The following is an 18,422-nucleotide window of genomic DNA, read 5'->3' on the forward strand; positions in this document are numbered from 1 at the left end:
GCCGCGTTGTAGGCGTCGAGCCGCAGCAGCGTCAGCGCGCCCGCCAGCGAGCCGCTCGCGTGTCCCTACAGAGCTACAAGTGGCTCACTGCGGCGGTGCGCGGTGCTGAAGCGCCAGTCGACGTGCGCGCCCGAGGCCGCGTTGTAGGCGTCGAGCCGCAGCAGCGTCAGCGCGCCCGCCAGCGAGCCGCTCGCGTGTCCCTACAGAGCTACAAGTGGCTCACTGCGGCGGTGCGCGGTGCTGAAGCGCCAGTCGACGTGCGCGCCCGAGGCCGCGTTGTAGGCGTCGAGCCGCAGCAGCGTCAGCGCGCCCGCCAGCGAGCCGCTCGCGTGTCCCTACAGAGCTACAAGTGGCTCACTGCGGCGGTGCGCGGTGCTGAAGCGCCAGTCGACGTGCGCGCCCGAGGCCGCGTTGTAGGCGTCGAGCCGCAGCAGCGTCAGCGCGCCCGCCAGCGAGCCGCTCGCGTGTCCCTACAGAGCTACAAGTGGCTCACTGCGGCGGTGCGCGGTGCTGAAGCGCCAGTCGACGTGCGCGCCCGAGGCCGCGTTGTAGGCGTCGAGCCGCAGCAGCGTCAGCGCGCCCGCCAGCGAGCCGCTCGCGTGTCCCTACAGAGCTACAAGTGGCTCACTGCGGCGGTGCGCGGTGCTGAAGCGCCAGTCGACGTGCGCGCCCGAGGCCGCGTTGTAGGCGTCGAGCCGCAGCAGCGTCAGCGCGCCCGCCAGCGAGCCGCTCGCGTGTCCCTACAGAGCTACAAGTGGCTCACTGCGGCGGTGCGCGGTGCTGAAGCGCCAGTCGACGTGCGCGCCCGAGGCCGCGTTGTAGGCGTCGAGCCGCAGCAGCGTCAGCGCGCCCGCCAGCGAGCCGCTCGCGTGTCCCTACAGAGCTACAAGTGGCTCACTGCGGCGGTGCGCGGTGCTGAAGCGCCAGTCGACGTGCGCGCCCGAGGCCGCGTTGTAGGCGTCGAGCCGCAGCAGCGTCAGCGAGCCCGCCAGCGACGCCGCCACCACGCGCCGCGCGCCCGCTAGCGCCCGTACGTGCGTCACGCCCGCCTGCCGTGCCGCGCCCCAATACACGCACTGAAAACAAAAACATTATCATATGATTCATATCAGGTTTAATAATAGTCCTACAAATATTGCAGTGAAATTTTAAGCTTCTTGGTAGGAAAGTAAAACGTTAATATCATACAATGTTATTTGTACATACGTTCGTTCGTTCGTTTCAGCCAAATGACGTCCACTGCTGGACAAAGGCCTCCCCCAAGGTTTTCCACAATGAACGGATTCGTACATACATTGTTCGCCTAAGTACCAACAGTGTCGAAAGATAACTTCGTAAGTTTAAAATGATACGACTTTGTGTGTAAGAAAAATAATTCCTGACAGACACTTCGACGACTTTATTTATTATGGAGTATGTTTTGTATTACAGTTTTTCTATGTGACAGGAGGCAAACGAGCAGACGGATCACCTGATGGTAAGTGATTACCGTCGCCCATAGACACCCGTAGTCGCAGGGGCGTTACAGGTGGGTTGCCGGCCTATAAGGTGAAGATACGCTCTCTTCTGGAAAGCTTGCAGGTCGTATCGGTCCGGATTCCGGAAACACCGCAAACGACAGTCCATTCCAGTTTGTCGCTTCACTAATTTGCGAAATTATAGGTAGAGTCATCAATTAATAACTTACCATGAATTTCCCAGAGCTCGCCTCCCAAAACTCGATTCTGCCGTCTGCACACCCTAATATAATTAAATCATTGCAAAAGTCCATGCACCATACTGGAGATTCTGTTATAGGCGTCCCCTTTGGATTTGAGTTTGTCACAGCCTCCGTGTTCGTCACTTCACACTCTGTCCTAACGTTTTCAGCACCACTATTACACACTAACCTACTCTTATTCCTATTCCGTAAACTAGGCACGACACTATCGTTCGTCTGCGTAATGTAAATGTTCTCGTCGCACATTTCACTGTCTTTCACTGCACTATTTAATGAGTCACGATGAATAATATTTATATTGCTTGTGTCCACGTTTTCTTTGGATTCGTAGCTACTATACAAATCGTCGTGTTGGTCGCTGCAGTAAAGATCTCTGGAACCAAGATGGATATATTATAATATGCATGCATTTGTTACCTAACTACGACAGTTAAAAATTTTTACAAAAAGGTTATATTTTTACAATTTGACACCATTCCCCAATAATTCGAAATCACATTTTTTTAAAAGAATAGTCTTTGGGAGAGTATCGTTTTGATAGTTTTAAAAGTACGTCAATTTATTGGTGGTGTCAACACATCTATCGAGGTGAATGAAAGTGACCTGTAATTTTTGGCGAAGTCATATTTGGTGGTTTCCGCCACAGACAGGTTCGGCGGCGAGTCGCGCGCCACCGGCCGAAACCGTAGCCCGCTCAGATGCGTGCTCAGACCTTTGCGGAGCCGTGGCATGCCCTGCAATATCAAAATCACATTAACTATGTTAAAGTCCTTGCAACTCACGAAAGTGAGTAAGCTTTACTTGTTTGCGTACGTGTACATGCACATAACGATAGTGTAATGTCTGCCAAAACTTTCGAAAAACGAACAGAGGGCTTAGTGTGGAGTTTACATCAAACGACCTCACTAGGGAGCGCGTTAAATAAATATTATGAAAATTTTAGATAGATAGATAGATAGATAAAACGTTTATTTGCATAACAGAAACACACATTACAAACAGAAAGTACCAAAAGTAGGACAAAATAGTACCCTCAGGACAATATGACATGGTATGGTAAGACAGAAATAAAAAGAAAAAAAATCATTATGACATATACAATAAAGGTACACACTTTATACAGAAATGTGTGTCGCAGCAATGCAAAGCGGCTATAGCTCAGTAATTGGTTTACTTAAAAGCAAACCACTGATTTTCAGCTATAGCCTAAGGACGAAAGAACGCGCATAACACGTCAACGTGACGGTTGGGGTGTGGTGAGTTTAAGTACCTAAAAATAAAAAAAATTACGCGCTCACACGACTTTTAATGTAAACTCACACTAAACCCTCAGTAGCGAGCCACGCCACGCATGTGAAGCTCACTCGCCTTCGTGAATTGCAACAACTATACCTGTTTGCGCTTTACTCGTAAAATAAACACTTATTTTCTCGGTTATTACGATTATGACAAATGCGAGCACAAACAATTTCAACACTTCTTTAACAATGAAATTAAATATGTAAGAGGAAGTCCTTACATTATTATTTGTAGCTGTGTTTGAACAGCACCGGAAATACATTTAGAAATAGAAAAAACTACGTTTAAATATAGTGTATTTAACATACCTCATTTTGATCACGATTAGCGTCTGCAGTTGGCACAACTGGAAAGAAATACAAGATTATAATGTATGTTCCTGTAACGTAAACATTGCATGTGTTATGTGCGTGACATGATAAAATTAATATTACCTTCTATAGCTTCGGGATAGTTGGTCTTCTTAGATTGGATTTTGCCACAAAGTTCATTTTGCAGTTTGAAAAATCTGAAATAAAAGTCAATTATTGTCATATTGTTTAATTTGAGCAGCAGAATCATCTAGTAGAAATAATCTATACAATAAAAGCGAAAGGTCATTGACTGACCCACTCATAACGAATCTCAGAAACTATAAGTGCTAGAAGTCATTTTGCATGAGGGTTCCTTTTAGAACGTGGTGCTCACTAAGACAGGATTTTGCAAAATTCAACCCTTTAGGGGTAAAACGGGATCCATGCGTACGAAGTCGCGGGCTGCCGCTAGTTCACTAATAAAATAGAAACTAAAGCAGAGTAAAGATAAGGCAGTGTTCGACGAAATGAACCGGTTGTCAAGGAAATCTCAAGGACCCTCAAGGGGTGGCTTGTCCAGCAGTGGACCAGTGGCGGCGTAGCATGGGTTGGTAGTTTGGTACCCGAGACCCGACCCACTCTCCTCATAAGTCCACCAAGTTGGGTATACATATAGCGAGGGGCTAATGCCCGTTTTCCCTAATTTTTAAGTGACCCCTATGGTAACAAATAACAGGAATTTTGTTTACATAGGGGTCACTTAAAAATTAGGGATTGATGGTGAAAACGGGCATAATGGTGCCCCCCAGGATTTTTGGGTTACCGAATCGAGGACGAAAGATGTTAGTACTTAGTCCGTTTGTTTGTAACGAACCACTCACGCGCATCTGTCGATGTTGGTGGCGATCTCCCCGTTCTGCGAGTCCCACACCTTGATGTTGCCTTGCAGGCAGGAGCTGACCACCTTCTCGCCGTCCGTCACCAGGCATTCCACCTCCTGCACGTGGCCGGCCACCACTAGCGGCACCGCCTCCATTACCAACTGGAGGGAATAACAATTTGAGATATGTAGTAGGTACATTATTAGGGATGTTATGGATATAGTTATAGTGTATGTAGTTTTGGTTATGGATACGGTTACGGATATAGGAATAATATTATACCGGTTACGGTCACGGATATTTTTTTATTTGGGATATATATCCGAAAGTTTCGGTTACGGATATCTGTGCTTTAGAATGCAATTTGCAATAGTTGTCCAACACGGTTCATTCATGGCCGCACACTACATCAAATAAAAATAACAAAAAAATAAAAATTTATACTAGATGGCATTATAAAGGTAAATTTATCAGGCTGTTATGCCTTTACATAATATAATGCTATACAAAAAATAATTTAAACTGCCTACATCCGAAACTATCCGAAACTTTTGAATCGGTTACGGTTACGATTTCGGATATTTTTTTATTTCGGATATCCGAAAGTTTCGGTTACGGTTACGGATATCCATAACATCCCTGGTACAGATCACAGAAACTAAATGGAGATGTGACAAGGGAGCGGGGCCGGTGTTGCAGCAATATGCCCAAAAACAGAACACATTGCACGTGACAGCAATGATGACAGCAGCAACGTCATAATGTAACCAGTTATGTAAACTGTTTACATTATGACGTCGCTGCTTGCGTAGTACTATTATTCGAAGGTTGAGTATACCGCAGAATACCGCAGTGGATAATGAGCACATATTTTGATTACTTTGTGTGTGTGAATTTCTAATGCGACACTGAGTTTCGAACTCCGCGCATTAGTTGGCATCTCTCTATATCTCTATGGTAGTAGGCAAGAGCAGTCTTCAAATGTGAACGTTTTCGTTTCATTAAACGACGCGTGTCGTTGATATGCTTATTTTGAAATAAAGCCGCCGGGTTTGTTGTGTGCAGTCCTTACAACGACATTGTTAGTGGAATAATAGTCTCTGGAAATATCCAGCGAGTGTATTATTAAGAGGGACACGTCAAGTCATGAAGGCTTACATTCAGGGAATATCAACACTTCAAGCTAAATATTGAGAATGTTTGTACTTGCAATAGATGCTACTCTTTAAGGGACACAATGTTTAATGAGGATCAGTACTGTTGTAGAAAATTCAATAAAACTAGTATCTACGTTAATCTTTAAGACATAAGAAAGATATATCTTTTTGAATTATCCAAATCGGACCATAACTGACGAAGATATTAAGTAATAAACATAGGCCGTTTTTGCCGCTAAAAGTCAACGTACGCAGGGCCGCGTGACGTCATTATATCCGAATCGAGCGCAGCCGGCGTACTATTGGGATGGAAAATATTTTTTTCCAGCTAAACTATCAGTTTTAGAAAAAAACTTTTAATAACATTTATTCATCAAAATAAAGTAACCTATCGACCAGTAATTTTTAAAAATAAAATTTGTGAAAAATAAGTATCGCTATGTCCAAAAACCACATTTTCATATGGTTCGATGCAATGCGGAGACGCGGTTGGGGTGAGTGTAACTTAATGATTGTTTGTATTGAACATAATAATACATAATATGATGCTAATACCCAGTTTCTGGAAGCCTTACCCAGCTTCTGGCCTTGGTGGGAGGGGGGGAGAGGCAAGTCATACCCAGTTTCTGGCCGAGGGGGAGTCATACCTAGCTTATGCTTATGGACTGGGGGAAGGAGCTAGCCTTACCCAGCTTCTGGCCTGGGGGGCATGCCCAGCTTATGACCTGGGGAGAGGAGGGGGGCGGGGGAGTCATACCCAGCTTCTAGGCTAAGATTAAATTGATTTCCAGGAGGGAGCAGCTGTCCTTTCCCGCCCATGGGAACGGCGAATAGATAGGTAGGTACGTAGGTTTAACTCAGAAAAACTAAATAACAGGTAGGTATTGCGTGTACCTACATCGAAATGATCTTCATAGCAATGTCTTGTAGCCTAGGCAGAGTGTATCTGCCTCAGCTATACCTTATTGTTAGAAGTAAATAAATTAATACTTATACATTTCTACATTTTACTTGGAAGAAGATATGACTCTAACAACACTTATGAACACTTTATTTGAATAACTCGCCAAATATACCACCGCGGAGACCCCAATCGCGTCTCTGCGTTCCATTGAATCGTATGAGCGTATGGATTTTTTGCGTTATTTTTCACAATTTCTATTTTTTAAAATTACCTATCGATAGCTTACTTTATTCTGATGAATAAATGTCATAACAAGTTTTTCTCTAAAACTGATAGTTTGGCTAGAAAAAAATATTTTCTATCCACGCAGTACGCCGGCAGCGTTCGGATCGGATATAGTGACGTCATCGTCCCCGCGCCAGGCGGTCAGTGAACTTTTTTAGTAATTTGGCCATAACTTCGTCAATTTTTGTCGTAGAACAAAAATTTTTGGACTGTGTTTTAAGGATTTCTTAGCCCTATAAATCTGCATTCACAGCTAAAAATCGAAATGATCCTCATTGAAACCTATAACTACGCTTATTAAATTGCATCCTTTTGAAAAATTCTCAAATACTCAAGTATTCCAAAATTCTTTGCTGTTTAAAATATAAAAGCGTCTACAACTCGTAACTCGTTAGTGACGTTAGTTAACTTTGAGGCCCGGTTTTCACCAAGGCGGAGAAATATTTTGATCAACCATTCAGATGTCATTCAGATTTAATGAAATTGACAATGTATGTAATCTGACTGGTTATTCAAGACATTTCTCCACTCCGCTCCGCTCTGCCTTGGAGGAAACGGGCCTGGGTGGTAAAAGTCACATCTTTTACCACACAGGTTAACAACTTTAAGAACTTTCGATATGCCTCACCTGGACAGCCGGTTGTTTGGCGAGAATCTTCCTGTTCTCGTCGTCTTCGTTCCACGACGCCCGCCATTCCGCGTAATGCCGGGAGCACACGCATCTAAACAGATGGAACATGTACGTATGTATCATAACAGATTTATTCATATACTAGCGGCCGTCCGCGACTTCGTACGCGTTTTATCCCCTTAGAGGTGGAGTTTCACAAAATCCTTTCTTAGCGAATGCCTACGTCATAACATCTACCTGCATGCCAAATTTCAGCCCGATCCGTCCAGTGGTTTTGGCTGTGCGTTGATAGATCACTATGTCAGTCAGTCAGTCACATTTGAGTTATTTAAAGTTAGATATCTATAAAAGCGAAAGGTCACTCACTTATTGACTGACTCAGTCATTACGAAATCTCAGAAACTACAAGTGCTAGGAGTCTAAAATGTTGCATGGGGGTTTCTTTTAAAACGTAGGTGCTCACTAAGAACGGATTTTACGAAACTCCACCCCTAAGGGGGCAAAACGGGATCCACACGTACGAAGTCGCGGGCGGCGGCTAATAAGTCATATAGTTTCTCTAGTCATCATTAAACAGTATGTTGTCAATAAAATATGCTTCAATACCTAATTTACGAGTAACTTAAACTGCAAAAATACAATTAAACTGTAAATAAGTAAGTGAAGTTTTTTCGATAATCTCTTGAAGTGCATCATACCTGTAAAGCACGACCATCATGTAAGCTATGACGGCGACGCTTATAGTACACAGGATCGCCAGTAGCAGGATTTCCATCGGTGTGGTAGGGTAGATGGGCAGGTCGGTCCCTTTGCCCCATTGGTGGGGCTGATTCTTGCTTTCGATCAGCTCAAAGTCTGCAGACAACCAACACAACAATCTTCTTTACGAGTCAACTTATGTACATAGATACACATTTGCGCAAATACTGTTTACTAATTATGATATTTGTATATTCAAAAATATGCAAACTAAAGATGGGCGTGTTGAAAAGTTAATGAGAAACAAATTCGACACCTTAACAATGACTATACTAGACTTTGAACTGAATAAAATTGAACTTGGTAATTTATGGATTTCTTGTTTGAATAAACGATATTATTTGTAAGTAGGTACATAATTTGAAAAATAAAAATGCTACAACTGCTTATGGTTATGAAATGACTTGGGTGGGCTGGGTTGAGCACACTACTACGAGTGTTTGTTCTGGAGTGTTTGGAGTTGCAAAACTATCGATAGAAAAACAGTTACAGTGTCGGGTACGCGCAGCCTATTAGCCGCCAGTTTCGTGTGTATACAGAGGGTTTAGAAAAAGTGCACATTATAACCGCAAACCAGTCGAAAAGCCTTTTTTTGTATGGAGTTATGACGGATTCGATTTTCGATTCGATCAAAAAGTGCTACTTGTCTAGGGGGGTTGTTGCTCGCTAGTTGGTTCTAATTACTTGTACTTACTTTTATTATCTGTGTGTTATATTTTTGTTGGAACCAAACTGACGGCCGATGGGGCAACAAGGTTCTGGAATGGAGGCCGGGTACCGGAAAACGCAGCGTGGGACGTCCACCCACAAGGTGGACCGACGACATCATAAAGGTAGGAAGGCGCTGGACGCAGGCCGCTACCAACAGGGCAACATGGAAAGCATTGGGGGAGGCCTATGTTCAGCAGTGGACGTCCTATGGCTGAGATGATGATGGGACCAAAATAAATGTTTGTCTTCTAAGCCCGGTCCGTGAGACGTAGAATTTTGTCCAATGACCCCAAGCTACCCATCCTTATCGCTCGCGCGTAATTTTATTGCTGTCGCGACTGTGCGACGGGCGCCCGCAGTGAGTGTGCGAGCGCGATAGCAACATAATGAGGGCTATCGTTTTGTAGAGTAAGGTCCTGTCACTTGCTAGTAGCGAAGACAGTGGTACCAACTGGTGAGCGCTAAAGTGGTAGGAGGACTATCGCATTTGCACTCATCAAGATGGCGCCACTGTAGAGTAAGGTCCTGTCAATCGCCAGGGGTGCCAACTGTTAAGTATAAAAACGATAGCCTCATTACGCGCGAGCGATAAGGATGGGTAGCTTGGGGTCATTGGACGAAATTCTACGTGCTCACAGACCGGGCTCTTTCAGCTCGGAATGACAACTTCTCAAAATGACAACCGGGGCGCAAAAAGTCCACTTCTCGAAATGACAACTTCTTAAAATGTCAACTTCGCTAAAAGACAACTTCTCATAATGTCTATTTCTCACAATGACAAATTCGCATTTGGTCAACTTCACATAATGACAACTCTAGAAGAACTACAACTCTAGAAATCTATATTAATAATTTCGTCAAGGGGTACGGTAGACTGGATCGAAACCTTATATGAATAACAAAGCATAAAAAAATATCGATTTTGAGTCGACAACATATATCCGCAAAATTCGGATAATGGAGAATTTCGTTAAATTCCGATGGCACTGACAAACAATTTCAAACAAACCGCTGCACGGTGATTCACCCATAGGCCAAAAATCCAAAAATGTCACTGTCTAATCCCGGTCCGATGATGTCCCTAGGTTATTAACTAGTAACCAAGCTATCAAAAACTATAAATAGTAATGAAATAAGGTCAAGGTTACATTCACTTTTGTGCATCGGAAGTGAGGGCATCTCGAGTCTATTTACCGCGAGATGTGAGTCGTCGAAAGTTAATCACTATGTTATTTAGTGTTACTGTGCCAAATCGAATGTTTAAGTGTGTTGATCATATGGAGGTTCAAGAACAAGGCTATGTACTTTTATTATCAACCATTTTTATTTTTTATAATGCTCGGTTTATTTTTATTGAATTTATTTAGAGACCCACTTTTTTCGAAAAAAAAAAATCCTTAACTTCTATTTCAATTAGACTTATAACTTTTGAAATGCCTTGTAATGCCATGAATTATTATTTTATAAATAGAAGAGACTGTCCCTAATAAGGGCATATACGTTTCATCTGCCGCTTTTTGCCTCTTTTTAAGTTATAGGGTATCAAAGTATAATTTTCGGTAGTATTAAAAATTAAAAAAAAATTAAATATTACTTTTATGTTGTTTTAGGTAAAATTTTCAAATGTTTCGTTTCAAGGATGATGATATTGACCTTTGGCACTCTATATAGGGTAGTTCAAAGGAAAAAATGATCATATTCTTAACAATTTGATCGAAACTTCGTGCCTAGCGGATAACGTTGAAAATATTGATTTAGAGACTTTAAGTGGTAAAATTAACTATGTATGTACACGAATTTAGGTTTTATGGGCAAAAGCAATTCGAACTAAATATAAATTAATAGAAAAGCACTCTAATTGGTTGAATAATGTCGAAAATATTGATGTTGAGCTAACTGATTTTCGTTTATCTCATCACGATGACGCTAGGCGGTTTTTCTTGAACTCTGAAATTACTGGTATCAAGAAAAGTCTACTAGATTGGTGCTGGACATACTTCAGTGTCTAAATTCAAGATATAACATTAATAAGACGAAATTCGAAGAGTTCGCTTTAGAGACAGCTCGACAATTAGTTGTCAAGTATCCTTGGTATAATATACCAGCTTCCGTTCACAAAGTACTAGTCCATGGTACTAATGTTATAGATCACGCTTTATTGGCAATCGGGGAGTTGTCTGAAGAACAAACACATTAAATCATTTAGACGCAATTACACACGAAAATTGAGCCGCATCTTGACCAATAAAGATTAGGTCAACAGGCTTCTTCTTCANTGGAGTAATTTATATGAATACACATTTACGCCCGTTGACGGTTTCTGGTTTGTTCTGTATTCTGAGTGTTAGAATGATTGATTAATCACAGAAAATGACTCACATAAAATCCACCTGCTGTTTGTATAAACAGCCCGATAAAGTTTCAAGTTGTTGGGTAAATGAAGCCAATTGACGGAACAGCAAGCAAGTTATTGGATAAACAAAAAGTAACTTTGTCTCAATTTTGAACTTCAGGAAATAAGTCAGGTCTTCTAAAATATCGAATTGTAGCGTGCGCTTGGGTGTATTTTAGTTTTAAAGGCAACATGTACAACATTTTGCTTTGCACGCTACGTTTCTACAGCCAAATCTATGATGTCAACACACTTTTTGGCGTATGTACCATAATCAGGTACAAATCGCAAGCGAAGTTCACGGCCGGAGAGTATCGGTTCGATAGTTGGCGGTCGTTCTCGCGACACTATGACTCACCAATTAATCAGATTATGGCGATAAGCGCTATCGTCCGGTCGCTCGATACCTCGCCAATCGTTTTGTGACGTCTACCTACACTGAGAGCACTCGCCTCGCTTTACATTGAGGTGGCTTTTAGTTGTAGAGCTCTTTGCGTGGCACATTCGAAAGCTGCAACTGTCTGCAATATTTTCGATCAAAATATTCTAACATGAAATGCGATGATAAATTATTCCTGACTAACAATTACCAAGTCTAATCGTAATAGAAAGCTTATTCGTATCTTCGAATGCTTTAGAGATATTTGTCCAAAGCTGATGCACCTTTTACTATTCGGAAACGGTATTACCCGCCTGTATGGTCAATTTGTGCAAATGTGCTAAATAAAACTGTTTGCGTGCATCTTCGTTGACATTGGTTATATCCATTGTACAAATTACTTTATTCATTGACATTGGTTATATCCATTGTACAAATTACTTCATTCAAACTTCGAGTCTCTAGATCTTGTTTTGCCAAAAGGGTGACGTCATTTCTTAGATGGATCATTAAGATCAACTCGAAATTGTACAGAATATGTTACGTCTTAATTGACTCATGACATTATCTGCCATCTTATACGTACAGGTCTGTGATAGAGTCACAAATCTAAAAACAATTGAATGATCAAACGAACTTACCAAGTGAAGTNGCGTGCGCACAAAGGAATGAGACCGCTCGGACACCGAGCCCACAGCGTGGTAGGGGTGGGGTTGCCCGCTCTTTTGTTTTTTACTACTACTGCGCTGAATATTGTGTGCGGATTGGCTTGTCGTACAGGGGTACTACATGGTAAAATAAATCTCGGAGGCGAAAGCAGGATAATTATTAAACCTATCTAAAACAAGTAATAATACCTATCTAAAAAAGTAAATTGCCCTTGGGAGATTGTTCCATGGCAGCAATTCTTCACAATCGTCGACCGCTCTTACCCTAATAATAAGCTAGCAAAAGGAAAAATATTTGCAGGGCCTACTATAACACGAAAACCGCCATTTTCCGTCAGAAAATGTGGTGCGAATGTGAGTAAAATACTAAGTAAGTACGTGCAATAACAAAAACTAATTCCCGTGAAAAAGCGGGAAATGAGAATTTTTACGATTGCATAGTTTTGTTCTTTCGACGTGTAAGCATTCGAAAGCTTTGCACCTCGATACGAACTGAAACAAGGAAAGTAAACCTAAAAACAAATGTACGGATTTATGTGTTTGCCGATAAAGTCTTGGTTAAGGTCTTTCCACCTTTTATGTTAAATCAGCCCGGCGGGTTGTTGAATTTATTTCTGGAATGAGAATGAGTTTCGGCATAATTACGTAACCTGTAGGCAACAAAGAAAATATTAACATTCTCACAGCACCCTGAAAACTTCGTGACTTGACGGCAATTAAATTGGATTTTCGATGTTCTCTCTGAAGTCTATTATGTGGCTCTCGAATCGAATGGGCGATCCATTAATAGTTTCCTCTCTCAGACGTGACCATAAAAGAAAAGAAAATAGCTTCCATTAATCCCGGGCGTAGGCATTGTGATGGTGGGTATCTAAGCCCGAATGGAGTCTCAAATGGGGCATATCCACGAGGTACTTAGTACATATTCTCGTAATGAGCGCGGCAGCTCGCGTCGTATGGTAGCACGTCTCCCTCACATACACATAATAACATGTAAATGAATTGCACGATTATGATGAATACCAAGCGCAGCCTGAATATTTATAGCGCCGGGTTCTGTTGAGCGAGTTGTGCCGTGGATTAAATGAAAAACGGACGATGTATTCACGTCACGAAAGCAAACGGGGACGCGTTATTTCATTGTGCTGGCAAAAGGGCAAAGAAAACCCATAAAACTATAAGTTCTGCAAACTTATAGGAGTTGCTCGGTAGGCTGTATGCAATTCTCCATTGTTACCTCTTGCCTACTCACGGCTGTTTGCCTTTGTCTGCCTTTCAATGGTCTGTCCTTTTGAAGTGATGAAGTTTTCATCACTTCAAAAGTATGTCTTTAAGCATTAATTTAAACAAGTTCATTTCGATAATAAGAGTAAAAAATGTAACTACATATTGATTAAATAAAGAAGTCCTCGCTGTCGCTGAACCTACAAAAGCAGGAGAATATTGCAACACAGACAAGAAACGGTTATTACTTGGGTACAGGTAAGGAAATTAATTTTAACTGTGTACTACAATGCAACGAGCATCATTCCCACAATTAAGTAGCATCGTGTATAATGCGGTATCGACTTCATCTAGGACCTTGTCGTATGAGGCTAACGTGGGAATATCTGGAAATTACCTGCTGTTCTGTATGTGATACTAATCTACTATAATGTCTATAATTTTATTAATGGCATTGCTTTAACAGTTGACAGATCTATAGCTAACGGATAACTGCATTGTCTGCATTAAAGTGAATATTAAAGCTAATACAGTCGTCTTTAGCTTATTCTGGCAGGACACTAGAACAACTGAGAAATTAGATTTTTAAGAAAACAAATTCCGCATAAACGTTGATTTTCAATTGTTCTAATGGTGTGTACCTATCTACATTGATAGTGAACTCGAGGACCTACTGACGACAGCACATCCAAGCTAAGCATTGTAGATTGTAGCAAGTTCTGATATTCGAAAGAGGTTGAAATAACCTGTCTCCCTTTATAGGGTGAGGTATCATCGTCGAAGCGATAAAAAAGAAATAATGTGCTCTAAGCTTTTACACTCTGTGAAAAAGTCTCGGGGAGTTGGTAAACAATTTTCATAAGTCCTAACGATTTCTATTCTATTTCAGAAATCGCTTTAACTTTACGGGTCATCCAAGCGCAATGCGCCGGGGGCGTTAGCATTTGGATTAAACGATAAAAATAAATAAACGTTGGCGTGAGAGAGCAACGCCTACAGAATATTATTTTAATAACATTATTTATTCAAATAAACTGGAGCTTTTATCGAACAAACTGGAAATTTCATATTGTACTTGTTTTGTACTCTTGATTATTTCGAGCCTGAAGCTAAAAAGTCTATAGGCAAAATAATGAAACGAAAATAATGTTCCAATATAGCTTTTAGCAAGCATCGATGATTGTCCCTGCCTGCTCTACGAGGATTATAAAAACGTGAAAATGGTTTTAAAGCTTGTGCGTTTGTAGTAAGTACTAAGCTGAGTTGACTACTGACTGGTTGGATTTCAAATTTGCTTTCACCTATGTCGCAGATCATTTTTTTTATTCCGGCTAAAGTTTGTTAGTGGATTAGTTGTTGTAGGTAGAAACATTACTGTGTTGACATAGTAATATCATTGCGTGTTAGATCACAATACCAGTTATAAATACCGGTTTCTGTTTATTTATTATTGATCATGTGATGATTAAACACAAACATACTTATCTGTGACACAACATAGGTAATTATTCGATGTGATTTTGTAAATACAATCGTATAATGAGTATGAGTGGAATACTAAGAATTTAAATAGATAATTTTCCTTAAATCCCAACTAATATTATAAATGCGAAAGTAACTCTGTCTGTCTGTCTGTCTGTCTGTTACGCTTTCCCGCTTAAACCTCGCAACCGATTTTGATGAAATTTGGCATAGAGATAGTTTGAGTCCCGGGAAAGAACATAGGATAGTTTTTATCCCGGTTTTTGAAACAGGGACGCGCGCGATAAAGTTTTTCTGTGACAGACAAAATTCCACGCGGGCGAAGCCGCGGGCGGAAAGCTAGTCTCATTATAATTTCCAGTTAAAAGTATTTATTAAAATACGCGAAGCATAATTCATGTTTGATCAATGATCGGAATTCAACGGCTTTTTTATATTATACGCTTACAAAGCACCATTTAGCTACCAGTTTTGATGCTTGGGCCTGAATTCGGTAGCCAACTTGCATATTTCATTGAATGAGAGCCGACCCGAGCTTTCATAAGTAGTGACTTGTCGATTAAAGGGCAAATTTTCATTCATAAATAAGGTCTTACTTAGCCTTTTGTGTACATTTTTAATAATATTTGTGAAATTACTGAATGAAAGATTTGAATTAGGTCAGCACCCATAAAAACATAATGAAAACAAAAGCGCACAGCCTAATTTACGTCAAAATATAAAAAAATATCTAGAATAGCGGAAATCTATGTCATTGACGCACAATTTGAAACGTGTCTTGATGCAGAAAATACTACAAATATAAATAATTGTTATATCAATCGGCCACAATGACAGTTTACATAGTGTCGATAAATACTAGTTATAAATAAATAATGAGCATTTAACACAAGTAGGCACGAAACACGTCATGCGTATTGGGGTCGTGAAACACCCCGAAAAGAATCAAAGTTTGTTTACGATCGAAACAGTCGTCGTTTCGTGCCGTGCATAAGTACGAGGTTCCACAAAATGGAACTCTATTCTAATTATGTACTGCTGATTGCATGCGGTATCGATGCTACCAATGATAGTTCTTTCAGGTATGGAGTTCGAGATGATAGTTTGTCTATCTGTATACTATTCTTCAATCAGTAACATCCTCTTTTGTATTTAAAAAGTAATAAGTTACTTTCGTACTTCCCCAACATTACTACAAGAGATTCTTGATCGATTATAAAACGTAATACATAAAATCATACCGACAAGAATTTTATAAGCATCGATTGATATCAGCGTTACATTATAATCATTAATCTGCATACGACACATCAATTAAACTTTCGCTGATAACATACCCAAGTAACATTTTACTCCATTTAAGAGTTCAATAGTCGTTCACATGTACTCCACAAGCTGTGTATGTCAGCTGTATACGAGCTGTATAGCTTGCTATAATGCTTTTATAGAACCAGTTTGGGCACAAATTAGACAGCTTTAAGTTCACTATGGCTGTACATTAGCAGTATAATAGCATTATAATAGCAGTTTAAATAGTAACATCGTACTTAAGGCTGACTTACGGCACTATATGGGACGCAGTGTGAACCATACAACGTACGTGAGGACAATAAAGAGTAACAAGTGGCTAAATGCACAGCTTTCAAAGTTATAAAGTCCGACAAAAGTACTCCAATGCTACATAAAGTTCACGTGTGTCCTAAATTATTTCCACATTTTAATATTAGTTTGGTATTTGTACGTGAGTGCCAAGAGGAAACAACTCGGGCGGATAATATAATCATTTATGCAAATAATAACACGGGTTTTAAATACTTAATAATGTTAATGCCATTGGGAATGCAACTTTATCGTGAAATGTATACATATTTACAGCTAAAATATTTACGCGCCTCTGTAAAAACGCGATATTCATTTTAAAATATTTAAAACTGGCTGAGAGGAAATCTACAATTTTCAGTTTTTGATATTGTATTGGCATTATAATTATACTACGGTAATTAATTATAACATGAAACCAAAACTCAATCGCTCTATCTGCGAATTTTGTGATAAATCTGCATTAATTTTGGAGATTTATTTGGTAAATATTTTAGGTTATGTAGAACAAAATGGTGGAAATGAAATACGGCTATGTGAACTGTTATAACTCCAATTTAATGCGGTGAGCGTATATTAGGTTCACATGTGTTCTGTTAGAATGCTGTTATCTATATTAAGTTCCACATTTGTACCACTACAGCGCTAATGTCTATAAATTTATTCTAATGTGAACTTATGTACAGCTTTAAGATGTACCTAGTTCAGGTCAATTGTGTATCTTTAATTCTTTCAAATACTGAAATTTTAGAGATCCGCAATAAAAATTATTAATGTCCGTTAAATCGCCTAGCCCAGGTACTAATAGTCAAGTATGAATACCTAAAGCATCAGACGGTAGTGTTCCCGGTTTAAATTCGTTTATTATGCCTGACAATTTATTCAAAGCGGAATGAGGAATACGATTTTCAATAGCCCATGTTCTTATTTTTTTGCTAAAGGTTAAATAATTGTCTAAATCAAAATTGTATTCACTATCACTAGAACTGCAATCATCACACTCTGATATCTGTATATTTTGAAGGGAACTTTCAGGTTCAGGCATAATATTTTCCTCTGCATCATGTACAGAACCACCATAAATACAACTAAAAACAGGCTTGGGGAAAAGTGTAATAGAATATCACATTCACATTCATTTTCAGCTTAAAGCAAATAAGAGTAGTACTTGTGGACAAATAAACTGCTATTGATGTTAATGGACAACACATATAGTCCTTTTAACAGCCTACAGTGCACATGCGAACCATTGAAACACTTTTGTACAGATAGTAAAAAAAGGTTATTTTATTAACACAAACAAGTCCTACTACAGCTACTAGCTGTATAACAGTCTAAAACAAGTAAACATAACAGCCTTTGGCTTTATAAATGACCACGTGTGTTCTATTAAAATGCTAGCTCTATAACATCGTACAAGTAGGCCGTTAAACAGCGGTTGCCGTATCTCTACCCTCCTATAATGCTCTTAGTCAGACGGCTGACTAAAGGATAGTTGTTAGAGTATTATAACACCAACAATCGTATAAAAGTATAACTCTACACTAGTCTACACTCCTATAAGTCCCTTAGACAGGTATAGGTGTAATTAATTGCAATAATACAGCTTATACATCACGAGTGAACTGTACTAATGCTTTAAGTACACATTGGAACTAAATGTGAACTCTTAAATGGAGTAAAATGTTACTTGGGATATTAGCACTACAGTCCAAATCATTCCATCTTTGTAGGTGTATTATTTGTGTATTCATAGAAAAAGTTCGTCGAACAAACCATTTCTCGATAAGTTCTGACGTAAATGTAGCCATTTCAGTTCGCGCGAAACAATCACACAAGTGATTTGTTTGAGATTTGTGGTTTAGTTGTACTTATTATTTTTCCACAAAAAACAGCGGTTTATTTGAAAAATTTGCGATACTTATGTAAAAACTAAAAAGCTTTTCTTTAGATAGATAGATAAAAGGTAATATGCAAAACACTTCATTTACATTTACCTGTTGTGAATCCCTAATTGATGGAGTACAATCTGAATAGG

The 18,422-nt window shown here is 40.1% G+C and overlaps 1 protein-coding gene across 1 annotated transcript in view; it reads right to left on the bottom strand.

Annotated features, from left to right (window-relative positions):
- The window catches only part of SCAP (SREBP cleavage activating protein), a 39,606-nt gene that overhangs the window by 13,940 nt on the left and 7,244 nt on the right, over nt 1-18,422 (bottom strand). Inside the window, exons 3-10 of the mRNA XM_028306368.1 lie at nt 7,869-8,025; nt 7,168-7,261; nt 4,194-4,354; nt 3,454-3,527; nt 3,328-3,365; nt 2,324-2,454; nt 1,688-2,093; nt 899-1,076 (exon numbers count right to left, since the gene is read on the bottom strand). Of these exons, the coding sequence (XP_028162169.1) occupies nt 899-1,076; nt 1,688-2,093; nt 2,324-2,454; nt 3,328-3,365; nt 3,454-3,527; nt 4,194-4,354; nt 7,168-7,261; nt 7,869-8,025 (1,239 nt within the window). The remainder of the gene's footprint in view (nt 1-898; nt 1,077-1,687; nt 2,094-2,323; nt 2,455-3,327; nt 3,366-3,453; nt 3,528-4,193; nt 4,355-7,167; nt 7,262-7,868; nt 8,026-18,422) is intronic.

This window comes from Ostrinia furnacalis, unplaced genomic scaffold (assembly GCF_004193835.3).
Source record: "Ostrinia furnacalis isolate ACB-3 unplaced genomic scaffold, ASM419383v2 OfSCF1918, whole genome shotgun sequence".
NCBI lineage: Eukaryota > Metazoa > Arthropoda > Insecta > Lepidoptera > Crambidae > Ostrinia > Ostrinia furnacalis.